Source organism: Macrobrachium nipponense, chromosome 39 (assembly GCF_015104395.2).
Source record: "Macrobrachium nipponense isolate FS-2020 chromosome 39, ASM1510439v2, whole genome shotgun sequence".
In the NCBI taxonomy this organism is placed as follows: Eukaryota; Metazoa; Arthropoda; class Malacostraca; order Decapoda; family Palaemonidae; genus Macrobrachium; species Macrobrachium nipponense.
This window is the reverse complement of record NC_061099.1, coordinates 15,234,959-15,259,958: the sequence shown is the minus strand read 5'-3', so window position 1 is coordinate 15,259,958 and position 25,000 is coordinate 15,234,959. Positions and strand designations below refer to the sequence as shown.

Below are 25,000 nucleotides of genomic sequence, written 5' to 3'. Positions count from 1 at the left end.
TATCTCAATGAGCAGTGGCATTCGCGCCAGAGGATATCCGAACACGTATTCAACTAACCTCATAGCCGTAAGAATGTCGTGTCACGATGGAATAGTAACGCAAAGTGAGGTTGTAGAGTCGAAGTCGCCACTCCGTGATGACCTCGTCGCTCAGAATATCCAGTCGATCGTTGGATGGCAATTCTTGCAATCTGTATGCCTGGGGAAATAAGAGTCCTTAGTCTTTCGAGGGTGGTATACTACTTTTATGTAGCTGTTATTTCTACTTATTTATGTATTTATCTGCTTGTATTCTAATTTCATGTTCAGGTTTAGTTAAATGTTTAATGGCAGAATTTACAGAATTGATTTCATACAGAATTCTCTCAATTCTTCTAATGACTTGCTTCCCTGGCTCACTGGTATTTCTAAGCAGCTGTCCGATTTTCTTAGAGGAATTGAGAGAATTCTGTATAAAATCAATTCTGTAAATTCTGCCATTATATTCAATAAAATGTGTGTGAAAGGGGCTCTGTTTCCAGCATGCATACATATATACTTTTTGTTATACATAATATTTGTTATAATAAATATTATTATTATTTATTAATTATATTATATTTATATTAATTATTAAATTATTTATTATTTTATTATTATTGTTAAGAAATTCACAGTTTCGTGAAAACAAATTGTTAAAAAATATCCATAATTATATATTAGAAATATGTTTCTATGTAAAAATATAGAACAAAGACTTCCTCATCAGTGTAACGTTAAAATGTAATGAAGCTCTTCGGGAGGAAACTATCCTCTTCATTACATTTTAACGTTATACTGATGAGGAACACCGTTCAGGTGTTCGAAAGTCTTTGTTCTATATTTTTACATAGTAATAAATTTTCAATATATAATTGTGGATATCTTTAACAATTATTATTATTATTATTATTATTATTATTATTATTATTATTATTATTAAACCTTCAGTCACTGGAACCGATTGAATTTTTCCGTCCGAACTCACCTCAAAGACCCTGATGGCATTCTGCATCCTTTGCGAGGTGAGAATGGCGTCGAACACAGCGTCGACACTCTTCTCCATCACCATCTCCATCGACGTGTTCAGGACCCTCTCGACCATTTCCTTGTTGGCCTCGACCATGCCCTGGGACTTCGGGGTCCCCGGGAGACGAATCGTGCTAGGGCGCCGCCCTTGAGACTGGCCGTCGTAAGCGCTGCCCTCCAACTGGAAAAGGGGGGAAGTTGTAATAAAGTAGTTCTTCTGGAATTACACTTTAATCTATACATATGTAAATGATGAGTATGGTGTTTGTCTGTGTTTGTGTGTGTATGTTCTAGCATCACTCTGATATGCTTGAGCAGTTTCAACCAAACTTGGTGTACTTATGACTTACTATCTAGAAATCAGCACTGTCGGGTCAAGACATTATTATCACCAAAGGGAGTGGAGGTGGGAAGAGGAGCGCTTCCCTGAAACGGGGCTGGTTCTGCCCTAGACTTAATAACTTATTAAACTTTAGGAATTTATCATTCCTCATTTCGGTTTACACATGACTTACTAGCTGGAAAAGAATACTGTAGGGATAATACATCAGTGGCACAGAAGGAGGGGGAGCTTGGGAAGGGGGTGACAGAGAGAGAGAGAGAGAGAGAGAGAGAGAGATATAGTATAGGGGTTGTTAGGAAGGAGAAAGAGGGAAAGAGTGAGGGAGGGGTGGAGAGAGAGAAGGTGAAAGAGAGTGGAATTACACATTAGTATTCTGTATAAAAATATAATTATTGATACTACCTTAAATTCCTTGGGGTCATTAATATTACCTTAGCTTTGGGAGGAGGGCGGTAATTAGAAACGGAAGTGATTAAGATAAGTGATAATGAAAAACAACAGTTTCAAAGAGCTTACACGCAAAGAATTATCCTAAGTATTCGTTGACGTCCCTTTCCCCCATAGTTGCAACCCCTTATCATTCCAATTACTGTACCTCCGTTCATATTCTCTTTCCTTCCGCTTACTCCTCTCAAACCTTTTTACTCTCAATTTCAGTCTCAGTATTTATTGCAGAAAAAGGTACAGTTCAAGGATAACACACACTACACTCGGTATAATGAATTCTTTTAGAAAGTAAAGCCAAAGACGATTAAAAAACTTAGGGAAGAGAGTAGCAGTAAATAACAAGAGAAGTCAGTGTCACTGGCAAAAGTGATTAACAAAACTAAAGAGAAAAGCAAGGAAAAGGGTTTGAAAATTCAGTTGCTCTGCACCTAACGCAAACAGTGTATCTGGCCACAACTGTTTGCTCTTAGGAACCAGAAACCTCCGTTCAGTTTTCCTTTTCTGTCATTATCTTTTATTTTCCCCTCGTCTTTCTGTTTGCCCGTTTCATCATAAGAACTTTTTCTACATACACCAAGAGTTAGGTTGGAATTGAATTTATTGGGACCAAGAGTTAGCGTGCAAGCCAAAATGAACGTGTTCGGAACACCTACCAAACCACGGAGTTGGTAATTGGATTTCTGTTGTCGCGTATGTTAAGTGTATAACAAATCATTTTAAAAATCAAGAATTGCATTATCGATCGACCTAGAGAATGGAATTTAGTCTCTTTTTTTTCTCACTCAGATAAAATATATTAAGTGATCTTAATAAAAGCTCAGTTGGATTTGAAGTTTGAATGAAAATGTTCTCATTATTTGAAGCGTGTATACGTCCTTAAAAGTGTCCAAATGAAATTTATTTCAGTAACGTTTTAGCGTGTAGACATTCTCTCTCTCTCTCTCTCTCTCTCTCTCTCTCTCTCTCTCTCTCTCTCTTAATATTACTAGTCAAGGGTGTAAAACGCTTACGATGTATAACATTACACTATTTCTTGATAACTACCAGAACCTGTTATAGGAATTCCATAGGAACTATTTCCAATTAGAAATCTAAAGCTGAAATATTGAAAAATGTCATTTAGCAGTGTGATTAGTTGCATCAATAACCCAAGAGTCTTTATAATTAACAGAAAATTAACCTTAATTCATAAAATTGATCAGCTGTCAATTACATTGACACCATTCACATAAAAGGATTGAATGATTCAGGTACCATTTTCATCGTGAAGCGAAAATCCTTCGCAGTTGGCTGGATAATCGGTCTCTAATGCAAACAGTTTAATAATAAGAAAGTTTAATTACAGCTTAGAAAACTCACTTCTTTTCCTTTCGCTTGGCGCAAAGCTTTCGCTGCAGGCAGAAAGTTCGAACGTTGATCGACAGTTAAATGGATGAAATTGGATGAAATTCACGTTCTAATACAAACTTCACCCTTTTGCTAAGAGGGAATAAGAAACAAATTCCTCTTACTGAAAACTGTTCGGTAAACTCGAGGTTTTTTACTCATTAACACAGTGTATTTTTTTAACATATAGCCAACCAGCCACTTCGGTATTCCTATAATTTTGGACAATATCCTCTGTTAATAAGAGGTCTTAGAATAATATTGTCCTGTTCTTCTAATAATATCCACAGTGAAATCATAACTTCACAAACATAACGATGCTCTCTCTCTCTCTCTCTCTCTCTCTCTCTCTCTCTCTCTCTCTCCCCACCCCTTTTTTCTGTTTCTTTTTTGGCAGCAGTAAATCTCCTCTCTTATTCCTTTTATGCACTTTTGAGCCTTGTTATTTTCTACACAGTCCACTTGACATTATGAAGCTTAATTGTAATAAATTTCGCCATTACCCAATTTAGTCCTTGAAAGTTGCATTATACCTCATCCAACACATACAACTGTTATGTGTTTTGGCTCTAAATTGATCTTCTTTTTTTAATACGTTATCTATACGTTTCGATCTCCCACTTCTTTGACATACAGAGTTTGAAGACTTCAAGAAGTGACGTCATTTTGGTGTATGATAATATTGTCCTCACTAAAAAAAATTGATTTAATTAAAAAAAACCGTCTAACAAGTACTTTCTAAACTTCTGGACATTCCCAAACGTATTCTTAGAGAAATGCTTCTAGAATTCCAATGTGTGCTGTTTATAACCATTTAACATTAACATCGATCACCCAGCCACCCAATGCATACGATAAAGTTAGAATTTATATGCTGTTAGGTCTCAAGTCCAAATAAGAGCTCAGTTCGCTTTATGCTTTCATTTTTATTTTTAAGTTTCTCTCATCTTTTTAAGAGCTGGTATGTCCCCAAAATTCAACAAGTAAACAGCGCATGAACATGTATATATAGGCAAAGAATGCAGAGTCTTTCCTTTATTGCTAGTTTATTTTCGTCTCACCATATTCGTAAGAATATTGCAATTTCTTTTGAAGCTTCTTTATTAACTTTTGCTTTTAAAATTACTCATTTCAAAGATGCAAATCGTCCCTTAATGTGATACCAACCATTCGCTCTAAAATACTGCTGAATTTCATGGCTGGATGAAAACAAAAGAAATGCAAACACTTTGGCGCACGAACGCATGCACGCATTTCTAGTAGACTTAAGTCGGTGGGCCAAGAATGTGTTCTTTCGGGTTCCAAAGTAAATATTCGGTTCAGTCACGAAACCAGGAGCTCGGCTCAACTTTTATAAGTTATTGCACGCCAATTAACGTACGGCGTTTATCAAACGTACCTCCTGGAACCATTATTCGTGGCAATTCCCCTAATTCCTTCCATCTTTGTCAGAGGGCTATTTGGTAGAGCTAAAGTGAAATGCGTACTCTTTCATTTCTCGATTCTATTGTGTCTGTATCACTTACAATTTTTTTTCTTTTTTTTTTTGCGTTGTTCGTCATCATATCATCTACGTTTTTTACTTTGTTCATCACTGGATCTTTTAAGTTTTTGCACGCTATTCATTGTTGTATATTTTACACGTTTTTCGTTGTCTCATTGTATCTTTTATTATTTTACGTTGTTCCTCTTCTGTATTTTTTACGTTGTTCCTCATTGTATATTTACGTTTTTATACGTCGTTCCTCATTGTATCATACATTTTTCTTTCCTTATTTTATCTTATACGATTTTTTAAAGTCTTTCCTATTGTATCTCTTGCGTATTTTACATTGTTCCTCAATGTATTATTTACGTTTTATACGTAGTTCCTCGAACTGAAAAAGGTAAGTGAGCAAGCAAGATAGACGATCATTTTCTGCTTGCTTTCGCACAGTAATGGTCTATCATTCTCTGGCAGTTTACTCAGACTTCTTGCGGTCGATAACTTGACTATCGATTCGGGACACGTGGAATATTTTGATACAGAACTGTATTTGAGCAGGAAAATGAATGTAGGAATGTATTTTTAACCCTGAAAATATTTGGAAAAGTTTATTAAAAGTCGCCTAGAAAAAGGTTGAAATTTTCGCTAGACGTCTGTGATAAACTTTAAACTTAATAATTTTCTTAGATGTTTTCTGTCTGCATGAATGCTTGGCAGCAAAATATCTCAGTTGAAAAGAGCTCTGATATCCTCTAGCCTACTTCTTTATATATATATATATATATATATATATACTATATATATATATATATATATAATTCTATATACATTTATATACAAATATATGTGTGTTTGTGAAATTTGCCTCGTCCAATCTTTCGATATTTTTACCCAAGAAAATTGACAGCAGAGGAGCTACTGCGCTGACGGAAGTAATTAAGTTTGCAATTTACCTGTCATATATTACAAAGGCTAAAAAGATGAACTTATATAATGTGATATACAGATTAATGCGTGTACGTGAATGCATTTGAATGAGGCGTCTTCTTCATAATTACAAATAATTTTTACTGAACACCTTGTCAGCTGTCTCGCACAAGCAGCAATGATTTTAAAAAATCATCACTCTGTCCTCTAAACAGATGAAAGTTGCACGTGACTGAGCTTTATGGAAAATTTTCAAATTTCGTAACCTTAGCAACCAATATGTCAACACTACACTTTGTTATGGAGACAAGAAAAATCCGAAATTCATGAGGAAAAATGTTCCATTCAGCTCTTAAACAATTAAATGAAATGTCATTAAGAGTTGAGTGTGGGCTTCTCAGTCAAAATCTGTTGTTTCTGCCTGCTGCCTTTCTTAAGAAAATGTAAGAATGTACGTCAGCTGATTTCCTTCCTTCGTGGCCGGTTTTTAGCCTCGAAATTACTGGAAATGTCCAAATTGCAGCAATCATGGATGTAAGCATATCAAATTATAAACATTTTTATATGGAAATTGGCGGATCCTGTCGTCATAATGGAAATTTGCTCATTCTACTGAGCATGTTCCTGTCTATCTGATATGTTTTGGGGAGTACTAAATCGACAGATATATATATAAAAGTCTTTAAAACCAGTCTGATGTAAAACAAAAGAGAGAAATCAGTGTCTGAGAAACTTCTAGATATATTACATTTCAAATAACCCAGGTAGTTAAAGATTTCAAAAACTGTAAGAAAAGAAAAAATAACAACCCCATTTGAACATAACTTGAAATTCACCAAAATGAGATTTTTCAGTTTGTCAGAATAAACACTACCGATCTCTGGGTGTGTGCCTGCGTGTTTGCATGTGTATGGGTCACACTAGGTAGAGGACCCGGGTGCTATTCGCATGCTAGGGGGAGCAGGGGGAGCAGTATATGGCATGTTTCGTTAAAACCCATTCTATTGACTCAGGAAATAGGTACCTGGGAGTACGGTGGAGAAGACAATGCGATTACCAAAATAATGGATGGGATTAGAATGTAACTCCTTTTCGAGCCGTCCCACTCAGGGAACTGGTGATATATATATATATATATATATATATATATAATATATATATATATATATATATATATATATATATGTGTGTGTGTGTGTGTGTGTGTGTGTATGTGTGTGTGTGTGTGTGTGCGTGTGTGCGCGCGCGCGTGTCTATGTATGTATATGTGTATATGCCTATGCTTGTTATGCGTATGCGTATAAAGTTTTAAAGTTTCTCTATTTGCTCTAGAAAACTAAAAGTTTCATGACAAGTCGACGATGTTAATCATTATTTATAAAAATTACCCAAAAGCGAACATAAAACATAATACATTTAGTATACTTACTAACTATAGAGCGGCTGAATCATTAATTCATGCAAGCGAGTTTTTTTTTTTCTTTTCTTTTCTTTTACTGATAAAATCTCTCCTTTGTTATGGTCCGTCCCGATATCTCTCAAGTCGGTTGGCCCGAATTCTCTCCAGTGTTATTTTGTCAATATTGATTGGTTGAAACCCTTGTCCCTATTGGCTTGTTCTTTCGTGTACTAAAAATACTACGTTGCTTTGACAAGAATTGTCCCACAAAGTAGTATTCAGTTTTTTTTTTTTTTTTTTTTTTTTTGCGAAAACTATACCTCAGATATATTAAGTTTTTTTGTGTTTTTTTTTTTTACCAATTATATGCCACGAAATAAAGTTAGCATTTCTTTTTATTAAAAATTATGCCACAATATGATGCTGAAAGGTTTTTATGAGGATTAAGCCACAAAATAATACTACAATTTTTTTAGAATTATCCAATAAAATAATGCTAGCGTCTTTTTTTTACCACAATAATACTAGCTGTTTTATCTTACAAGAATTGTGCCACAAATTAACAGTAGTGTTTTTTTTTACCGGCGCTTTTGTTGTGACATACTGAATCTCCCATATGGAAGACTGGAGGTCAATGACATTTGCGCCACAGTAATCATTCCGTACTTTTTCTTTTTTCACATCCTGGTCTGGTATACCGTGTCTGGTAATGAAGCGATAAAAATAAAGTATTGTTCCCGGAAGAAACTTTTGCGTAGTTTATTGTACCTTGTGAATAGGAAGACTTTTCCTTGTAGCTCACTTTTACGACTTTCTGGCGACCATTATAAAATTGAGTTGCATTTACCTAATTCCTTTTTTCGGTCATCGATTAAATGCTGGAATTTCTAAGTTCGGAACTAGAGTTGTAGTAGTTCTGCTCCGTGACAATATATCTATCCATCAGTTTTATTTCTGAATCACATTTACAAAATAGGTATTCCTTTTATTTTGTTTTCTGTAATTTTAATAACGAGCTTACATTTATAATTTAATATGTAGGAGAAGTACATTGACGGTGTACACACGTTCAAACATACACACACACACACACACACACACACACACACACATATATATATATATATATATATATATATATATATATATATATATATATATATATATATCGAACTACAAATGTCCTTTAATATCTAATTCGCTACCTACTAGAATTAATATATTTTCATATATATTTACCGAGGGGGAATTTATTAAGCGATAATAGAATTGGCGATCGACAGGCGCGAACAAGCGACCTCTCAATTCCACGACTGGCAGTGAAGCCTTAAACCACCCCGACACCGTTTCACTGCCAGTCCTGGAATTGAGAGGTCGCTGGTTCTCGCCTGTCGATCGCTAATTCTATTATCGCTTAATAAATTCCCCCTCGGTTAAACATATATGAAAATATATTAATTCCGAGGTAGAGCGAATTAGATATTAAAGGACCTTTGTAGTTCGATATATGTATATGAATCACGGTAATGTGATAGACTTACATATATATATATATATATATATATATATATATATATATATATTATATATATATATATATATATATATATATATATATATATATATACTATACATATATATGTATATGTGTAGGTGTTTACATAGTCAATGTACTTCCTTCATAATTATATATATATATATATATATATATATATATATATATATATATAATATATATATATATATATATATATGTGTGTGTGTGTGTGTATGTGTGTGTGTGTGTGTGTAGAGAGAGAGAGAGAAAGGGAGGGGGTGTTTAAATTAACAAAGTAAATGTATGAAGTTCACAGTACTAGAAAACAGAAAATGTAGAATAAAGACACTGACGAAGGTATTTATGCTGATTAAGTACTTAATGTCTCCGAAATTGAATTTCAGAACAAATCAAACTACCATTAATTAATAAATGACTTGCTTAATGACGATTATGATATAGGAAGGTTACAGAACAGGTAACGATAAAACACGCTAGTCACGTTAAATTCACAAGCAAATAAAATATTGAACACGTTTACTTGCAGATGCAATGAGTTCACATTGCAGTACTCTCTCGGTGGAATAACCTCCGCGATACAGTTGAAAAGCGAAGGATAAAAAGAGCTTGAAAATATAATATGGACGAAAAGGAAAAAAAAGTAAAAAATATAAATGGATGAACAGCAGAAATCGAGAACAAATTTCCTCTCATTTCAAGAAATGTAGGAGAGAAAGTAATATCGTATATTTCTGCAAGAATTTTGTGTTCATGATTAGAAATAACGATTCACTGTACTCATGTACTAATGGAACTGCCCCGTAGTATTGATCAAAACAACTGTGTTACGTTATCTTCAAAGTAATGCCAAAATACCTCTGTGTATTTTATATTCTTTTGTGTACAGGTCACATCAAGTTCACGGTTGTAATGGGAAATCTTTCCTGGACGACTTATTTTCTCCAGTCAGCTCTGGATTCGGCTCTCTCTCTCTCTCTCTCTCTCTCTCTCTCTCTCTCTCTCATAATCAATGGATATTGCCTGCCGTACGGGGTGGAATTGACTTGTCCTTATAAGCCAAACGAAGGTCGACTAAAAACCCACACCTTTGCTGTACACTGGCAAATAGAACATTACAGAGATGTACAGCCAAGAGTGTGTGTGTGTTTTTTTATCCAGTTTGAAGGCTAAAGCTGTCTCTAATTAATTAAGCCCGTTAAATAAAGCTTTATGGATACTGAAACCTACAAATAAAAGAGATTTATCTAAAAATATGACGTTAATTCTAAAGGATTTCATAGGGACTGGCGTAAGGCCCTATTCGCAAGTGTTTTTTTTTATATATATATATATATATATATATATATATATATATATATATATATATATATATATATATATTATATATATATAAACCTTGCGAATAGGGCCTTACGCCGGTCCCTATGAAATCCTTTAGAATTAACGTAATATATATATATATATATATATATATATATATATATATATATATATATATATATATATATATATATATGTATGTATATATATATATATATATATATATATATATATATATATATATATATATATATATATATATATATGTATGTATGTATGTATGTATATATATAATTTCATTCCTTTTCTTTGCGAAGTAATTTCGTGTTGATTATCGGAATGATCTGTTTCTGTCATATTCGAAGATGCTATATCTGCTACGTTTCTTAAGTAAGAAGGTTTCCCTCGGGAATATGGTCTTATGTTTCTGCCCTTTTTTTGTAGGTTACTCATCAATGACCAATTTGAAATCTCTTTTGTTCTATGAAGACGATTATACGGAATCTTGTTCTATTTCTCGTCTGATCTCCCATGATTCAGTGGAGATCTGTACAGTGTGTTAGGACCAGTAGAACTTTAGTTAGTTTTCGTACTTCCATGGCCAATTTTCTTCCCGTGTCTTTGTCTAATGTTCTTTCTAACTTCAAAATAACGTTTTAAATTTTTTTTAAAAACGAGTAGCAGGGCTAAGCCTGCTACTTCAATGCTTGTCATGATTACTATGCTACGCAGCTTCCTCAAACCTGTGAAGCATTAAATGCATATGAGTATTGGAATGGAATGGAATACGTGGTTGAGGCGTAATAAAAGCCAAGCACTGGGACCCATAGAGCCATTCAGCGCTATGATGAGAATGAATGAAAAAGGAAATTTTATAAAAAAATGAGCTTATAAAGGACATTAAAGGGCAATGTTAAAAAAAGCAAAATCGAGGAGATTTAATTTCAAATGGAAATAAAACTGCCATAAATAAGGTAAAACAGACATATATGTATCAAATATCTTCATAAAAACCACCACTTATGCTCAATATTCTTCTTGACAGAGTGGAATCAAAGGCTGTCCATCTGATAAAGAAACCAACCCTTCGAACACAGATTCCTTTCGGCTCCATTGTCAGGTTGCAGCTCTCAAGAGCCTCTGAGTCACTGCCAACTCTGTCATCGTGTCTTCATTTCAGACGTCAGTCTTCAGTAGAATCCCAAAGGTCATAGCCTGAAAATCACTGCCTCAAAGACCAATCAGTTTGATTAATATTTCATTCCGTTCGATTCCAGGATTCGGAATTCCCTGTTTGCGTCAGTATTTTGTGAATAATTCACCCTCCCAGTTTTCAAGTGGCTCCTAGTCTGTCATATATCAAGAAATGATCAGTACAATTCTTTTCTGGTCCTGGATTGTTCTAGACAATCTTGTCTTCTCAGTTCCCACATTAAAAAAGTAATAATGATTTTTGTTATTAGTTAATAGATAAACAATTCAAATACTCTAATGATACAATACTTGAATTAGTGTGGTGTGATGAAAATAATTTGTACAAGATAAATATTATTTCTACAGTAAAAAAAAACTGAATATTATATTCGTAAGATTAAAAAGTGTACAGAAACACTTACACTGCTTCATAAATTCAACTGAAAATTGAAAATAACTGAATGCTTCTATGTCTCAATGCGAAATAATATGTACAGTATATTCTGTGAGAAACACTTATGGATCTATATCTGGTTCAAAATTACGAAAAGACAAATCACCCAATTTTCTCAACCAGGCTAGGCAAAAGTCCCAAAAGGGGATAGTGGAATTGGAATTCCTCTCACAGAGCGAATATAAATGATGTTGCTTAGGAGAAAGGTTCGAATTTCGTCGAATTACAAAAACTTACTTCAGCTTCTATTGTTATCCATGCTTAGATGATACAGCTCCCTGCAGTCAGACACATTTGGGGTTTGTGGAAAGGGAACTTTCGTTATATGATAATAGAACAGAGGAACATATTTAATAGTGGTAGTCTGAAATAATATTTGATTCGAATAGCTGTTTGACAAGTCATTAAAAATAAAAGCTAAAGAGTTCGATTTATCAGCCCTTGACATCTTTAGTAGTAAACTGTGTCAGGTCCTAAATACACAAGGGGCCACCCATGTTAAGTAGAGCGGCTCTCACTAATTCATCGTTGTAAAGTTTCTAACTCTTTAGCTTATCCTTCGTTCATAAACGTCAGTCAACTTTTTCAGGCTCGTATCATTTCCAACTAGCCCAACTGGCTATCATTTCGAAGGAAAAAGGTTCATTACTTCACAATTCAACATTCATATTTGTTTACAATAATAAATTTTAAATGAGCACCTGAGTGTGAAATTGCCCAAGGTAAGCCAGTACCAATAAATTTCCTCTACCTTTCTGCCACAAACTCAAAAACTTCTAACAGAAACAGACAATTCTCTCTCTCTCTCTCTCTCTCTCTCTCTCTCTCTCTCTCTCTCTCTCTCTCTCTCCCCGAAATGACATTTTCATCTGGTTTAGATAATTTACTCTATCACGTCCAAAAACAAATTCGTCCAAGAAGTCCGTCTACTTTTTGACGCTAGGTGTCAAAACAGCCAGCCGCTCTCTGCAACCGCACACCTTTCACGTGTGTGTGTGTGTGTGTCTGTGTCCTTCGTGAGGAACGCTGGTAAGATCAATACCTGAAGTAAGACCACAGGTGTAAGAAAACAACGCGGCGATAGTTTGAGCAGCATTCTATAAAGTGATATTACGTGGGTTGTGAAATCCAGGATGTGGCGAATTATTAACGAGTCTAGGTTTACGACAAAGCCCGTGAAGAGACATTAAGTATGGATGACCCTATTTTGGGTCTTGTATTAGTGATTTCACTAGAGAGTAGTAGCAATTGTCAAATCAATTAGTGACGGATTTTGAAGTAGCTGTTGATTGAGAGCTATTCACGTCAGGAGGCAATTTTACTCTAGAGAATAAATCACAACTTAATGATAATGTTTGAGCAAAGGACATGAAAGCTATTTCAGTAACATAGTTTATGTTCCATTCAGTTATGTATGTGTAACATGAAGCTGCCACACAGAAATATGATGGTTTTGTACAAATAAGAAATATGTACGCTGGACCGTGGGTTTGGTACACCTTTTACATTCGTAAAATTATTTTATTTACCGATGACGCTGAAAAAAAACATTGATTATTTCTTTATCATTAGAATGATTGGTAAATCATAGATGGCGCTATTTGAAATCGAGAAACAAAGATAATTATAGATTTTCTCTCTCTCTCTCTCTCTCTCTCTCTCTCTCTCTCTCTCTCTCTCTCTCTCTCTCATACTTCCGAGTAACTTGAAAGCATAGTTGAGGGGAGGCCCCAAAATTAGATAAAATATCAGTTGTTTTGCATCTTTATTCATTCGTATCCACCATAATGAGCTCTAGGATTCTAGCTTCATATATAGTCATTTTTTTTATCTTCATCGAAGGGAAGCCTGATTTTACTGTTTTTATTTTTAAAGCTGAAACTACTTCGAAAGCCTAGGACATGGAAAAAATCTTCATTTTTCTTAGGAATTCTGGAGAATGAAATATTTTGCTTTCAGAAAACGACTGATTATCACTTTGAACTTCATTCACTTTAATAAAAAGTTTAAATAGAATGTATATGTACGACAGGAGAGTTTGCATTAACATAAGAAAATACTGAAGGAAAACCTACGTAACCTCAAGTGCCAGTTACAGGAAAACATTTACCTATAATACTTTAGTAAAATTACTTGAGCACGGAAATTTAAAGCGAGAGTCTCTCTCTCTCTTCTCTCTCTCTTCTCTCTCTCTCTCTCTCGTCCTCCTATATCTCTTCTCCTCTCTCTCTCTTAGTTACATTTGATCTATCTCTCTCTATCTCTCTCTCTCTCTCTCTCTGTAGTTACATTTGATCTATCCCTCTCTAGTCCGGAAATTAAAGGTTACCCCTAATTTCCTTAACGACGGCAATTAAACCTTCCTAATTTAGCATCTACGAAACGTAATGATACGCCTCGCCGTTAATGCGGTCTAACATTATCGTGTTGTTTACAGAACGCTTGTATCAAAAAATAGTTTCCAGGGGGGCGGTTGTTTTGAGTTATATATATATATAACTAACTATATATATATATATATATATATATATATATATATATATATATATATATATATATATATATATAGATAGATAGATAGATAGATAGATAGATAGATATAGATAGATATATATGCGTGCGCTTGGAATTAGTGTTAGAGATCGTTGTGAGAGGCGTTAATACATCGATCTTCATTTCTGTGTGGCCGAACTTCCGTCGCCATGGCGTCCTTTAAATATTTACCAGTAACATCATTGTACTTATCGATACTAATGTCAGAAGAACCAACGATTCCTAAAGATCCGGAAGGTGATGAGGGACTCTATAAGGATCTCGTGTATAAAAGAGGAAAGTCAATACCTTGCAATACCATTACATTCATAATTCATGTTCTGCAATAACAATTATCTCTGAAAATATAAAGAACCTTTATGTCGGTCGTTGGAAGAAATGGTTGGGTAAGTGTTCAGTGAATTTTGAATTATGGTAAGCAACTATCAGAAGGGAGTTGTCCTGCAAAAAGTCAATTTCAAGAATTTTGATACATAAAAAATCAAAATTTACACAAACTGTTTTCTCTGGCTACAAGCACAAACAAATACGAAATAATAGTGTCTATTTATAGAAAGTCACGAATAATTCAGAAAAACACTGTACGGAAAAAGTATAATTTCAATTTTGTTATGCAGTGATCAGTGGAATATAGTCTTACAGATAGGTACTTTAATTTCAAGAATCTTGATTCATAAAAAAGTTCGTAATTTAAACAAACCATTTTATATGGCTTAAAGCGCAAACACTAGTAGGCAGGAAAAAAAAAAACTAAATATTAGCTCTTCTGTTTATATAGATTTGTGAATACTACCGAAAAGCACTTTAGGATAATATACGTATAGCGCAATCGATTTCTGCCAACAGCCGTAATAGCTCCTAAATGGTTCATTTTAGGTTATGGTCGTTCTTTGCTTTCATGCAGTTTTTTCTGCAGTCATAAATATAAAAGCCAATCAATGGTTGGAATGAATTATTTGCATATGTAGGTTATTACTGCCTGTAAGGAGGTTAAGTTTCTGTTATGTTAGGATGTCTGTAGGGTGGATTATGCAGCAAAAAAAGTTACGTTCGGATTTTGACAGATATTGTACCCAAAGGTGGTCCTCGTGGTCGTGACTGGCAACAAGTGACTTGACTCTGGGAGAGATCAGGACTGGAACAGGGCCGAAGAATTTTTGTTTGGATTCTACCCCAAAGGAGGGACGGTTGACCTTGCAATCTCTAACTAAACTTTTGCCAAGGTCCAACTTCTGCTTGCATGCTGGGTCTTCGTACTCACCGCTTCTAGAATGATTTGCCTTTCTTTCTACTCTTGAATTATCTAACCTGCTTTGTTTTCAAAGGCTTAGCTACGGTTCGGTCACATCTCTATGGAAAACTATGTTAAATTCCTAACGCGATGCATAATCTACGAATAAGTGACCTAATAAGGTATAAAAGCTCTTGTTATTTCTGGCAATGCATCACATGCAACGTATTTGTTTTATTAAACCCGACTATGATACATGAACGAAGCGCCGTGAAGCAATCTGCAAATTAAAAACGAACTAGATTTGTTTTTGTCATGACCAGGTTCTAGAAAGAACCTCGGGTGGATTGTTGAGACACGGAAAGAAAACCAAATTTAACGTAATCCGAGATTATCAAAATGTTTGACAATTATTCGTATTGCCCCAAAAATTTGATTCTCTGATAGGCATATTGTCAAAGCACAGGATAGACACCGGTTACTGAATTTCACAAAGGCCTTTTGCGTCACAAGGCATTGGAGTCCATGATGATAATGATGACGACGATGGTCAGGGGACATACAGAAAACCTTCTACTCAGTATTACATGAAAATTTAGCGAAGCACAAAATATTGCCATAAAAATCACTTGATTTCCTGGAGCTAACTTCAGTATATCCTTCCAGACGAAGACAGAAAAAAGTAAAATACCAAAATCGACTCTATTATAGTATTTATTTGTTAAGTCCTCAAAATGGCGAAATGCTATCTTGTTGAATGTCAAGGCCGTTCTTTGGCACGGAACGTGATGAAGGCAACAATGATAAATGTATAACTTCCGTGCCCCATAACAATAACTAGGTTAGTACAAGGGCACCACTATTTACTGAGCTAACATTCTTGTAAAGCAGTAACTCATTAATCCCCTTGCATGAATGTACAGAATGTGTTTATATGCATTTGCAACGTTCCCTTGCCTGAATGTTCTCTGAATTGATAACCACGTATCTTACGTATTATATAAAAAAAGTAAAAAAAGTGGCCTACGTCATGAGGTAAATAATGTAACCTGTAAGTCATTTTCGTCGAGTTCACGTTCCTGCTAGTGTTATTTCTACGCATATTAACGGACCTTTCAAAGTTAATGGGAATTTTAATTGCAATCGATTGTGGGGGACGAATGTACACGCCAGAAGTTCGTATCGAGTTCAGAAGTTTGATATTTATTAAAGACAAGGGTTTGTAATTATGCTTTAGGACGTAATAGCATTCCAATCGCTTAAATCATAACGGGTCACTGCTAGTCTGGACATTCAGATAAACAGCATTGCAGTTAAAACAAGAAAACTGCAAAACATGAAATTTTAATTAAAAAAGAAAGTAGCAGACTTGCATTGAAAGAAAAAATCTCTCCTTTGACTGTGTTCACCTATTTAGTGGGTCGTACTGTCATGAGAACTTCAGTCAATTCAAGGTTACTTCAGGTCATAATCATAGCAAACTTTCTTTAGGATGCATATTGTAAACGTGATCATAGAGCGCCCTACAATAAGCATGTTTACTTTTGAATAACTGCAAAATTATCAGTACCACAAAGCTGTTCCATATTCGAGGATGCTGTAATCCGAAAGAAAATTATGCAAAACTGACCACTTCATGAAACTCAAAAATATTTTAATTATTATCAAAGAAGAATAACAATTTTATGTGTGATTCAATCTCATTTATTTTTTCATAAACCCGACAGGAGGTTGACGAACTCTTTACTACACAATAGAATTGTTCTGAATATAAAATGTCCAATGCTGGATCTATTTTTGTGTATTTCTTTTTTTATTTTTCTAATATATATCAGCTACGCCATCTTACTATTGATTATGCCATTCACCACATTTCTCTTGTTGCTTCTGAATGCTAGCCGGCCCTCACTCTTCCAGTATCCGATGAAATGAATAGCAGATTTTTCTTTAACATGTCTCCTTACTAGAAGAATAAAAGAAGTCTTATGACATTGAGCCACTTCTTAGAAGCATTAGTGAATGTCCTCCGAGTTGCACTATTATGTTGCTGATTTATAAAATCTATTAGTTACTTTTCACTGTTCATCTATTTTGCATATTGCTGGATTTCAGCACACTTAGAGAATGACGCTGCTTCTTAGAGACAGGATATCATCCATCTAAATATAGCAAGAGAACTGATATTTAAGTAACAGAGTTCTTATTGAGCCGGCCAGGTATGCATATTTCATAATGAAAAGCTTCATTCGCTCGCGTCCTATAGCAAGGATGTTTCATCCACATGACAGTTATTGCGAACCGATTCATTATTTTCCTGTAGGAGTTTCATAGACAGATTTCTTTAGCAAGATTCGGTTGAACATCTAAAGTTGGCTTTGAATTCAGAATTAGGCTCTAAAGCCGAGTAATGGAGCACTTTCGGCCATTCAGCGCTTAAGGCAGTGAAAAGAGGGAGTTCGAGAGGTTGGATAGCAAGATAAATAGATCGAGAAATTAAGATGAAATACAACGCTCTAAAAAATTAATAATTAGAGAGAATGGGCAGGAGAGCTGAAGAAAGGAAGCGGGAAAGAAGGTGAAGAAACACTTAAAAGTAGGTGCAGCCAAGGACCGGAGTGACGCTGCAAGCAGTCCTTAGTAATGCCTACAAGGCGCCATGTGAGGTACACTGACGGCACTGAACCTTTACGGCGCCCAACTACAGTTAGGCTAGACGCTTTTCTATAAGTGAAAGTACAAAGAAAGCCCAATCCCCAATCAATTATCCTAATATTGCTCTGTCAACTACTTCCTACCATGGTACTATTCCCACTCGCTACTGCATTCTCTCTCTTCTCTTTGGGAAATTGCCTTCCCGATCTTCTTCTTCTTCTTCAAGAGGATCCACAGAAACCGGCTTCTTTTCGGTCACTATCGCCTCCTTTCATGTCACCTCTGTTGATCTTTGACCTTTCCAGACCCAATTTCCTGGCTCCTCAGGTCAATGGAGTATTGACGTCCCCACTTTTTCGTTGTTAGACGAATTCTTCCTGTCATGATCAGCTTCTGTTTTTGCGTAAAAGTTTATTTCGGTTTTCTGTAAGCATTAGAGTGTTCCTAATATATATTTTTTTAGAGAGTTGCGTTCCTTTAATCGTGTAGAATTACTCTGATATTGCATTATTGTAAAGACTTTATGTTTATTATATTAACAAGCGCAGCAGAATGATCCAGATGACATGTACTATCATAAGCATATCTCTCATACTAAATTATCTGACCATGAGTCAGATTCCCGCACATAGTTGGCATGTATATATATTACATATATATATATATATATATTATTATATATATTATGTATATATATATATATATATATGTGTGTGTGTGTGTGTGTGTGTGTGTGTGTGTGTGTGTGTGTGTGTGTCTATATACATATATATAAATTATATTTTGATTGCATATGTACGTATGTGTATGCATATACATTTATAATATATATATATATATATATATATATATATATATATATATATATATATATATATATATATATATATATATATATATATATTTACATCTAATAAAAGGAGCCCATAAAAACACCAAAATGTAGAGAGAAAAGTACTATATTTCAGAGACTGCTGTCTCTCTCTTCAGGTATATGAATGAGAAAAGTTTACAGGAAAGGTGGTATTTATACCAAGAGATTCGTCCACAAGTAAGCCAATTTAGGTCACCCCCGCTGATAATCTTCCTTTAATCTTCTTAAGAGTGAGGAGGCGAAGATTAGATTGAGTTCCGTGCTACGCAGAGTGATATATGGAACTCAATCTAATCTTCGCCTCCTCACTCTTAAGAAGATTAAAGGAAGATTATCAGCGGGGGTGACCTAAATTGGCTTACTTGTGGACGAATCTCTTGGTATAAATACCACCTTTTCTGTAAACTTTTCTCATTCATATACCTGAAGAGAGAGACAGCAGTCTCTGAAATATAGTACTTTTCTCTCTACATTTTGGTGTTTTTATGGGCTCCTTTTATTAGATGGAATTCTGTTGTTACAGAACACCTTTACCAGTCATATATTTACATGAATAATATGAAAAATTATTAATTTATATTCTAACTAAATAATACAGAGAGATTTAATTCAACGTCACTAGTACTAATTTGAAGACTCTGAGAGATGCAATATTCAAAATAAAAAAAACTATATTATATAAGAAAATGAGAGCAATTGAAAGAAAGTGATGTAGGATTCCACAAAACCTTCATGAATAGGATTCAGGGAAACAGGAATTACATATTTAATGATAAGGTTGGTATGTCACAAAAAAACAAAAAAAAAAAAAAAACATCCAGGTATGTCATATCAGGAGAAGGAGAAGGCTGATGGCTTTGACATTAAGAGATATAAGACCAGAAAACAAGGAAGAGAGTAATAACAGAGGAAGGTAAAGCAGTGATAATCCAACATGCAACATTGGTCTCTGAATATAGATAGGGTTTCATTTTATGGAAAGGAGTTGCAGCGAATATCGAATGATGCCTCATATATACGGAAACATATAATGTGAAAAGATACCTGTGGTAATTCTATTTTAACTACACATGTTTTATATATATATATATATATACTATATATATATATATATATATATATATATATATATATATTTATGTTTGTGTGTATATATACGCATAAATGATGCATGTATATATATACACATATATAGATATATTAATAAAATATAATTAACAGCTATCCCCTATATTGTACATTCCCGAATGAAGCATCATCGGTTATTATCTCCCACTTATTTCTATCAAAATAAATTCTATCTATATACGGAGATCAGTGTTGCATGTTGGAGTATCAGTGCTTCACCTCATTCTATTATCATTCGCTTCCTTGTTCTCTATTCTCTTATCTTTTGGTGTCAAACCCATCATTCTTCTCCTTCTGCTGCTATGGCAAACCTGGAATTTTTTTCTTTTTTTTTTTTTTGCTATGTGACATAGCATGAAATATGTACGTCTATGTACTTCCTGCTTCTCTGAATCCTACTGAAATATATCATCAGTTTTATTGTTATTGTTCATGTTATTTAACTAAATAAATTGTTCTTTTTTTATCTTATATAAAATAGTGCAGAAACTTGAAATTCCCTCTGTGACAATGAATTATACCGTTTGTTTTTGTTTTTCTCAGAATAGATTGTTTTTATCTTTATACAGCACCGGCGACGCATAATCTACAAGACTGGTGATAGCAGTGGTTTCCTCAGTTATTGGAAATGGCAACCTTAAATTAGAATATCAACAGACTACCGGTTTGATCATTTCCCGTAAGCTTTGTTGAAACGAGAATATCCGCTGTCTAAAATTATTCCGCCAGACTACTTTCATCGTTTTTCCGAGTACCGTCATCCTTATTCTGCCGAGTGGCTAAAACGTCACACTGGATCTCAACAAAGATCTACGGTTTCTGTATCTGCCAAAACAGTGAATTTCGTTTCCTTGCAATGTTGCCAATATGGATCGCTTAAAGTTCAAGCGATTGTATAATGCTATCTTGACCCACCGTAGTGGGCAGTGCCTTCAGCGCACCTCACGCAGAGCACTGTAAGCATCACTGAAGGTTCTTTGCAGCAGCCTTTCTGCTACTAGCTGCTACCCCTTTCATTTATTTTACTATACATCCGTTCATATTTTCTTTTTTGTCTCTCGCTATGGTGATAATAATAATAATAATAATAATAATAATAATAATAATAATCGTTTTCTATCACTCCCTCAGGCTGGTGCTCGTACCACTTATTACTGCAAGGTAGCTGATGTTTCTTGCACAGGCTCCAGTGGAGGGCTTTTGCCACTGAATCATGCCTCTTTTTGTACTGGTTCTGTGTAAGTGCCGGGCATTCGCTTGCTATGTGGTTTATGGTTTCATTTTTCGTATTGCACTTCCTACATATGGGAGAGATGTTATTTCCGTCGATCGTTCTTTGAACATATCTGGTTCTTAGGGCCTGATCTTGTGCCGCTGTTATCATTCCTTCAGTTTCCTTCTTTAGCTCTCCCCTCTGTAGCCATTGCCATGTGTCATCGCTGGCTAGTTCTTTAGTCTGTCTCATGTATTGTCCGTGCATTGGTTTGTTGTGCCAGTCCTCTGTTCTGTCTGTCATTCTCCTGTCTCTGTATATTTCTGGGTCTTCGTCTACTTTTATTAGTCCTTCTTCCCATGCACTCTTTAGCCACTCGTCTTCACTGGTTTTCAGATATTGCCCCAGTGCTGTGTTCTCGATGTTGACGCAGTCCTCTATACTTAGTAGGCCTCTCCCTCCTTCCTTTCGTGTTATGTATAGTCTGTCCGTATTTGCTCTTGGGTGTAGTGCTTTGTGTATTGTCATATGTTTCCTGGTTTTCTGATCTATGCTGCGAAGTTCTGGCTTCGTCCATTCCACTATTCCTGCACTGTATCTGATTACTGGCACTGCCCATGTGTTTATGGCTTTTATCATATTTCCGGCGTTGAGTTTTGACTTAAGTATCGCCTTGAGTCTCTGCATATATTCTTTCCTGATCGTGTCCTTCATCTCTTGGTGTTTTATATCCCCTCCTTCCATTATTCCCAGGTATTTGTATCCTGTCTCATCTATGTGATTGATGTTGCTCCCACCTGGTAGCTTTATCCCTTCAGTTCTTGTTACCTTGCCTTTTTGTATGTTGACTAAGGCGCATTTTTCTATTCCAAACTCCATCCTGATGTCGCCAGATACAATCCTTACAGTCTGGATTAGGGTGTCTATTTCCTTGATGCTCTTACCATACAGCTTGATGTCGTCCATGAACATCAGATGGTTGACAAAGTCAAGAAGAAAGTATCACTCATTGATGTCGCAATAACAAGGGACACCAGAGTTGAAGAGAAAGAGAGGGAAAAAATGGATAAGTATCAAGATCTGAAAATAGAAATAAGAAGGATATGGAATATGCCAGTGGAAATTGTACCCATAATCATAGGAGCACTAGGCACGATCCCAAGATCCCTGAAAAGGAATCTAGAAAAACTAGACGCTGAAGTAGCTCCAGGACTCATGCAGAGAGTGTGGATCCTAGAAACGGCACACATAGTAAGAAAAGTGATGGACTTCTAAGGAGGCAGGATGCAACCCGGAACCCCACACTATAAATACCACCCAGTCGAATTGGAGGACTGTGATAGAGCAAAAAAAATAATAATAATAATAATAATAAGTAAGAGACTCTGGGAAAACATATGGAGCAATCCGGTATCACACAACAAACATGCAACATGGCTCCAGGAAGTCAAGGAAGAAGAAACAGGGAGAATAAAACAAAGATTCACAGAGATCACGACAGACACAGTCAGACACCAACTAAAGAAAATGCCAAACTGGAAAGCCCCAGGTCCCGATGAAGTCCATGGATACTGGCTCAAAAACTTCAAGGCCCTACACCCACGAATAGCAGAACAACTCCAGCATTGTATCTCAAATCACCATGCACCCAAATGGATGACCATAGGAAGAACATCCTTAGTACAAAAAGACAAGAGTAAGGGAAATATAGCCAGTAACTACAGGCCTATCACCTGCCTACCAATAATGTGGAAGTTACTAACAGGCATCATCAGTGAAAGGCTATACAATTACCTAGAGGAGACAAACACCATCCCCCACCAACAGAAAGGCTGCAGATGGAAGTGTAGGGGCACAAAAGACCAGCTCCTGATAGACAAAATGGTAATGAAGAACAGTAGGAGAAGGAAAACCAACTTAAGCATGGCATGGATAGACTATAAGAAAGCCTTCGACATGATACCACACACATGGCTAATAGAATGCCTGAAAATATATGGGGCAGAGGAAAACACCATCAGCTTCCTCAAAAATACAATGCGCAACTGGAATACAATACTTACAAGCTCTGGAATAAGACTAGCAGAGGTTAATATCAGGAGAGGGATCTTCCAGGGCGACTCACTGTCCCCACTACTCTTCGTAGTATTCCATGATTCCCATGACAAAAGTACTACAGAAGATGGATGCCGGGTACCAACTCAAGAAAAGAGGCAACAAAATCAACCATCTGATGTTCATGGACGACATCAAGCTGTATGGTAAGAGCATCAAGGAAATAGACACCCTAATCCAGACTGTAAGGATTGTATCTGGCGACATCAGGATGGAGTTTGGAATAGAAAAATGCGCCTTAGTCAACATACAAAAAGGCAAAGTAACGAGAACTGAAGGGATAAAGCTACCAGATGGGAGCAACATCAAACACATAGATGAGACGGGATACAAATACCTGGGAATAATGGAAGGAGGGGATATAAAACACCAAGAGATGAAGGACACGATCAGGAAAGAATATATGCAGACTCAAGGCGATACTCAAGTCAAAACTCAACGCCGGAAATATGATAAAAGCCATAAACACATGGGCAGTGCCAGTAATCAGATACAGTGCAGGATTAGTGGAATGGACGAAGGCAGAACTCCGCAGCATAGATCAGAAAACCAGGAAACATATGACAATACACAAAGCACTACACCCAAGAGCAAATACGGACAGACTATACATAACACGAAAGGAAGAAGGGAGAGGCCTACTAAGTATAGAGGACTGCGTCAACATCGAGAACAGAGCATTGGGGCAATATCTGAAAACCAGTGAAGACGAGTGGCTAAAGAGTGCATGGGAAGAAGGACTAATAAAAGTAGACGAAGACCCAGAAATATACAGAGACAGGAGAATGACAGACAGAACAGAGGACTGGCACAACAAACCAATGCACGGACAATACATGAGACAGACTAAAGAACTAGCCAGCGATGACACGTGGCAATGGTTACAGAGGGGAGAGCTAAAGAAGGAAACTGAAGGAATGATAACAGCGGCACAAGATCAGGCCCTAAGAACCAGATATGTTCAAAGAACGATAGACGGAAATAACATCTCTCCCATATGTAGGAAGTGCAATACGAGAAATGAAACCATAAACCACATAGCAAGCGAATGACCGGCACTTGCACAGAACCAGTACAAAAAGAGGCATGATTCAGTGGCAAAAGCCCTCCACTGGAGCCTGTGCAAGAAACATCAGCTACCTTGCAGTAATAAGTGGTACGAGCACCAACCTGAAGGAGTGATAGAAAACGATCAGACAAAGATCCTCTGGGACTATGGTATCAGAACGGATAGGGTGATACGTGCAAATATACTAGACGTGACGTTGATTGACAAAGTCAAGAAGAAAGTATCACTCATTGATGTCGCAATAACATGTGACACCAGAGTTGAAGAGAAAGAGAAGGAAAAAATGGATAAGTATCAAGATCTGAAAATAGAAATAAGAAGGATATTTGATATGCCAGTGGAAATCGTACCCATAATCATAGGAGCACTAGGCACGATCCCAAGATCCCTGAAAAGGAATTTAGAAAAACTAGACGCTGAAGTAGCTCCAGGACTCATGCAGAAGAGTGTGATCCTAGAAACGGCGCACATAGTAAGAAAAGTGATGGACTCCTAAGGAGGCAGGATGCAACCCGGAGCCCCACACTATAAATACCACCCAATCGAATTGGAGGACTGATAGAGCACAAAAAAAAAAAATAATAATAATAATTAAAAAATCCTC

The 25,000-nt window shown here is 35.8% G+C and overlaps 1 protein-coding gene across 2 annotated transcripts in view; it reads right to left on the bottom strand.

Moving 5' to 3' along the window:
* Positions 1 to 25,000, bottom strand: part of LOC135210149 (uncharacterized) — a 127,211-nt gene that overhangs the window by 9,897 nt on the left and 92,314 nt on the right. For both annotated transcript variants that reach the window (XM_064242973.1, XM_064242974.1), the window contains 2 exons: positions 1,007 to 1,228; positions 59 to 199 (listed from right to left, as the gene is read on the bottom strand). In XM_064242973.1, the coding sequence (XP_064099043.1) occupies positions 59 to 199; positions 1,007 to 1,228 (363 nt within the window). The remainder of the gene's footprint in view (positions 1 to 58; positions 200 to 1,006; positions 1,229 to 25,000) is intronic.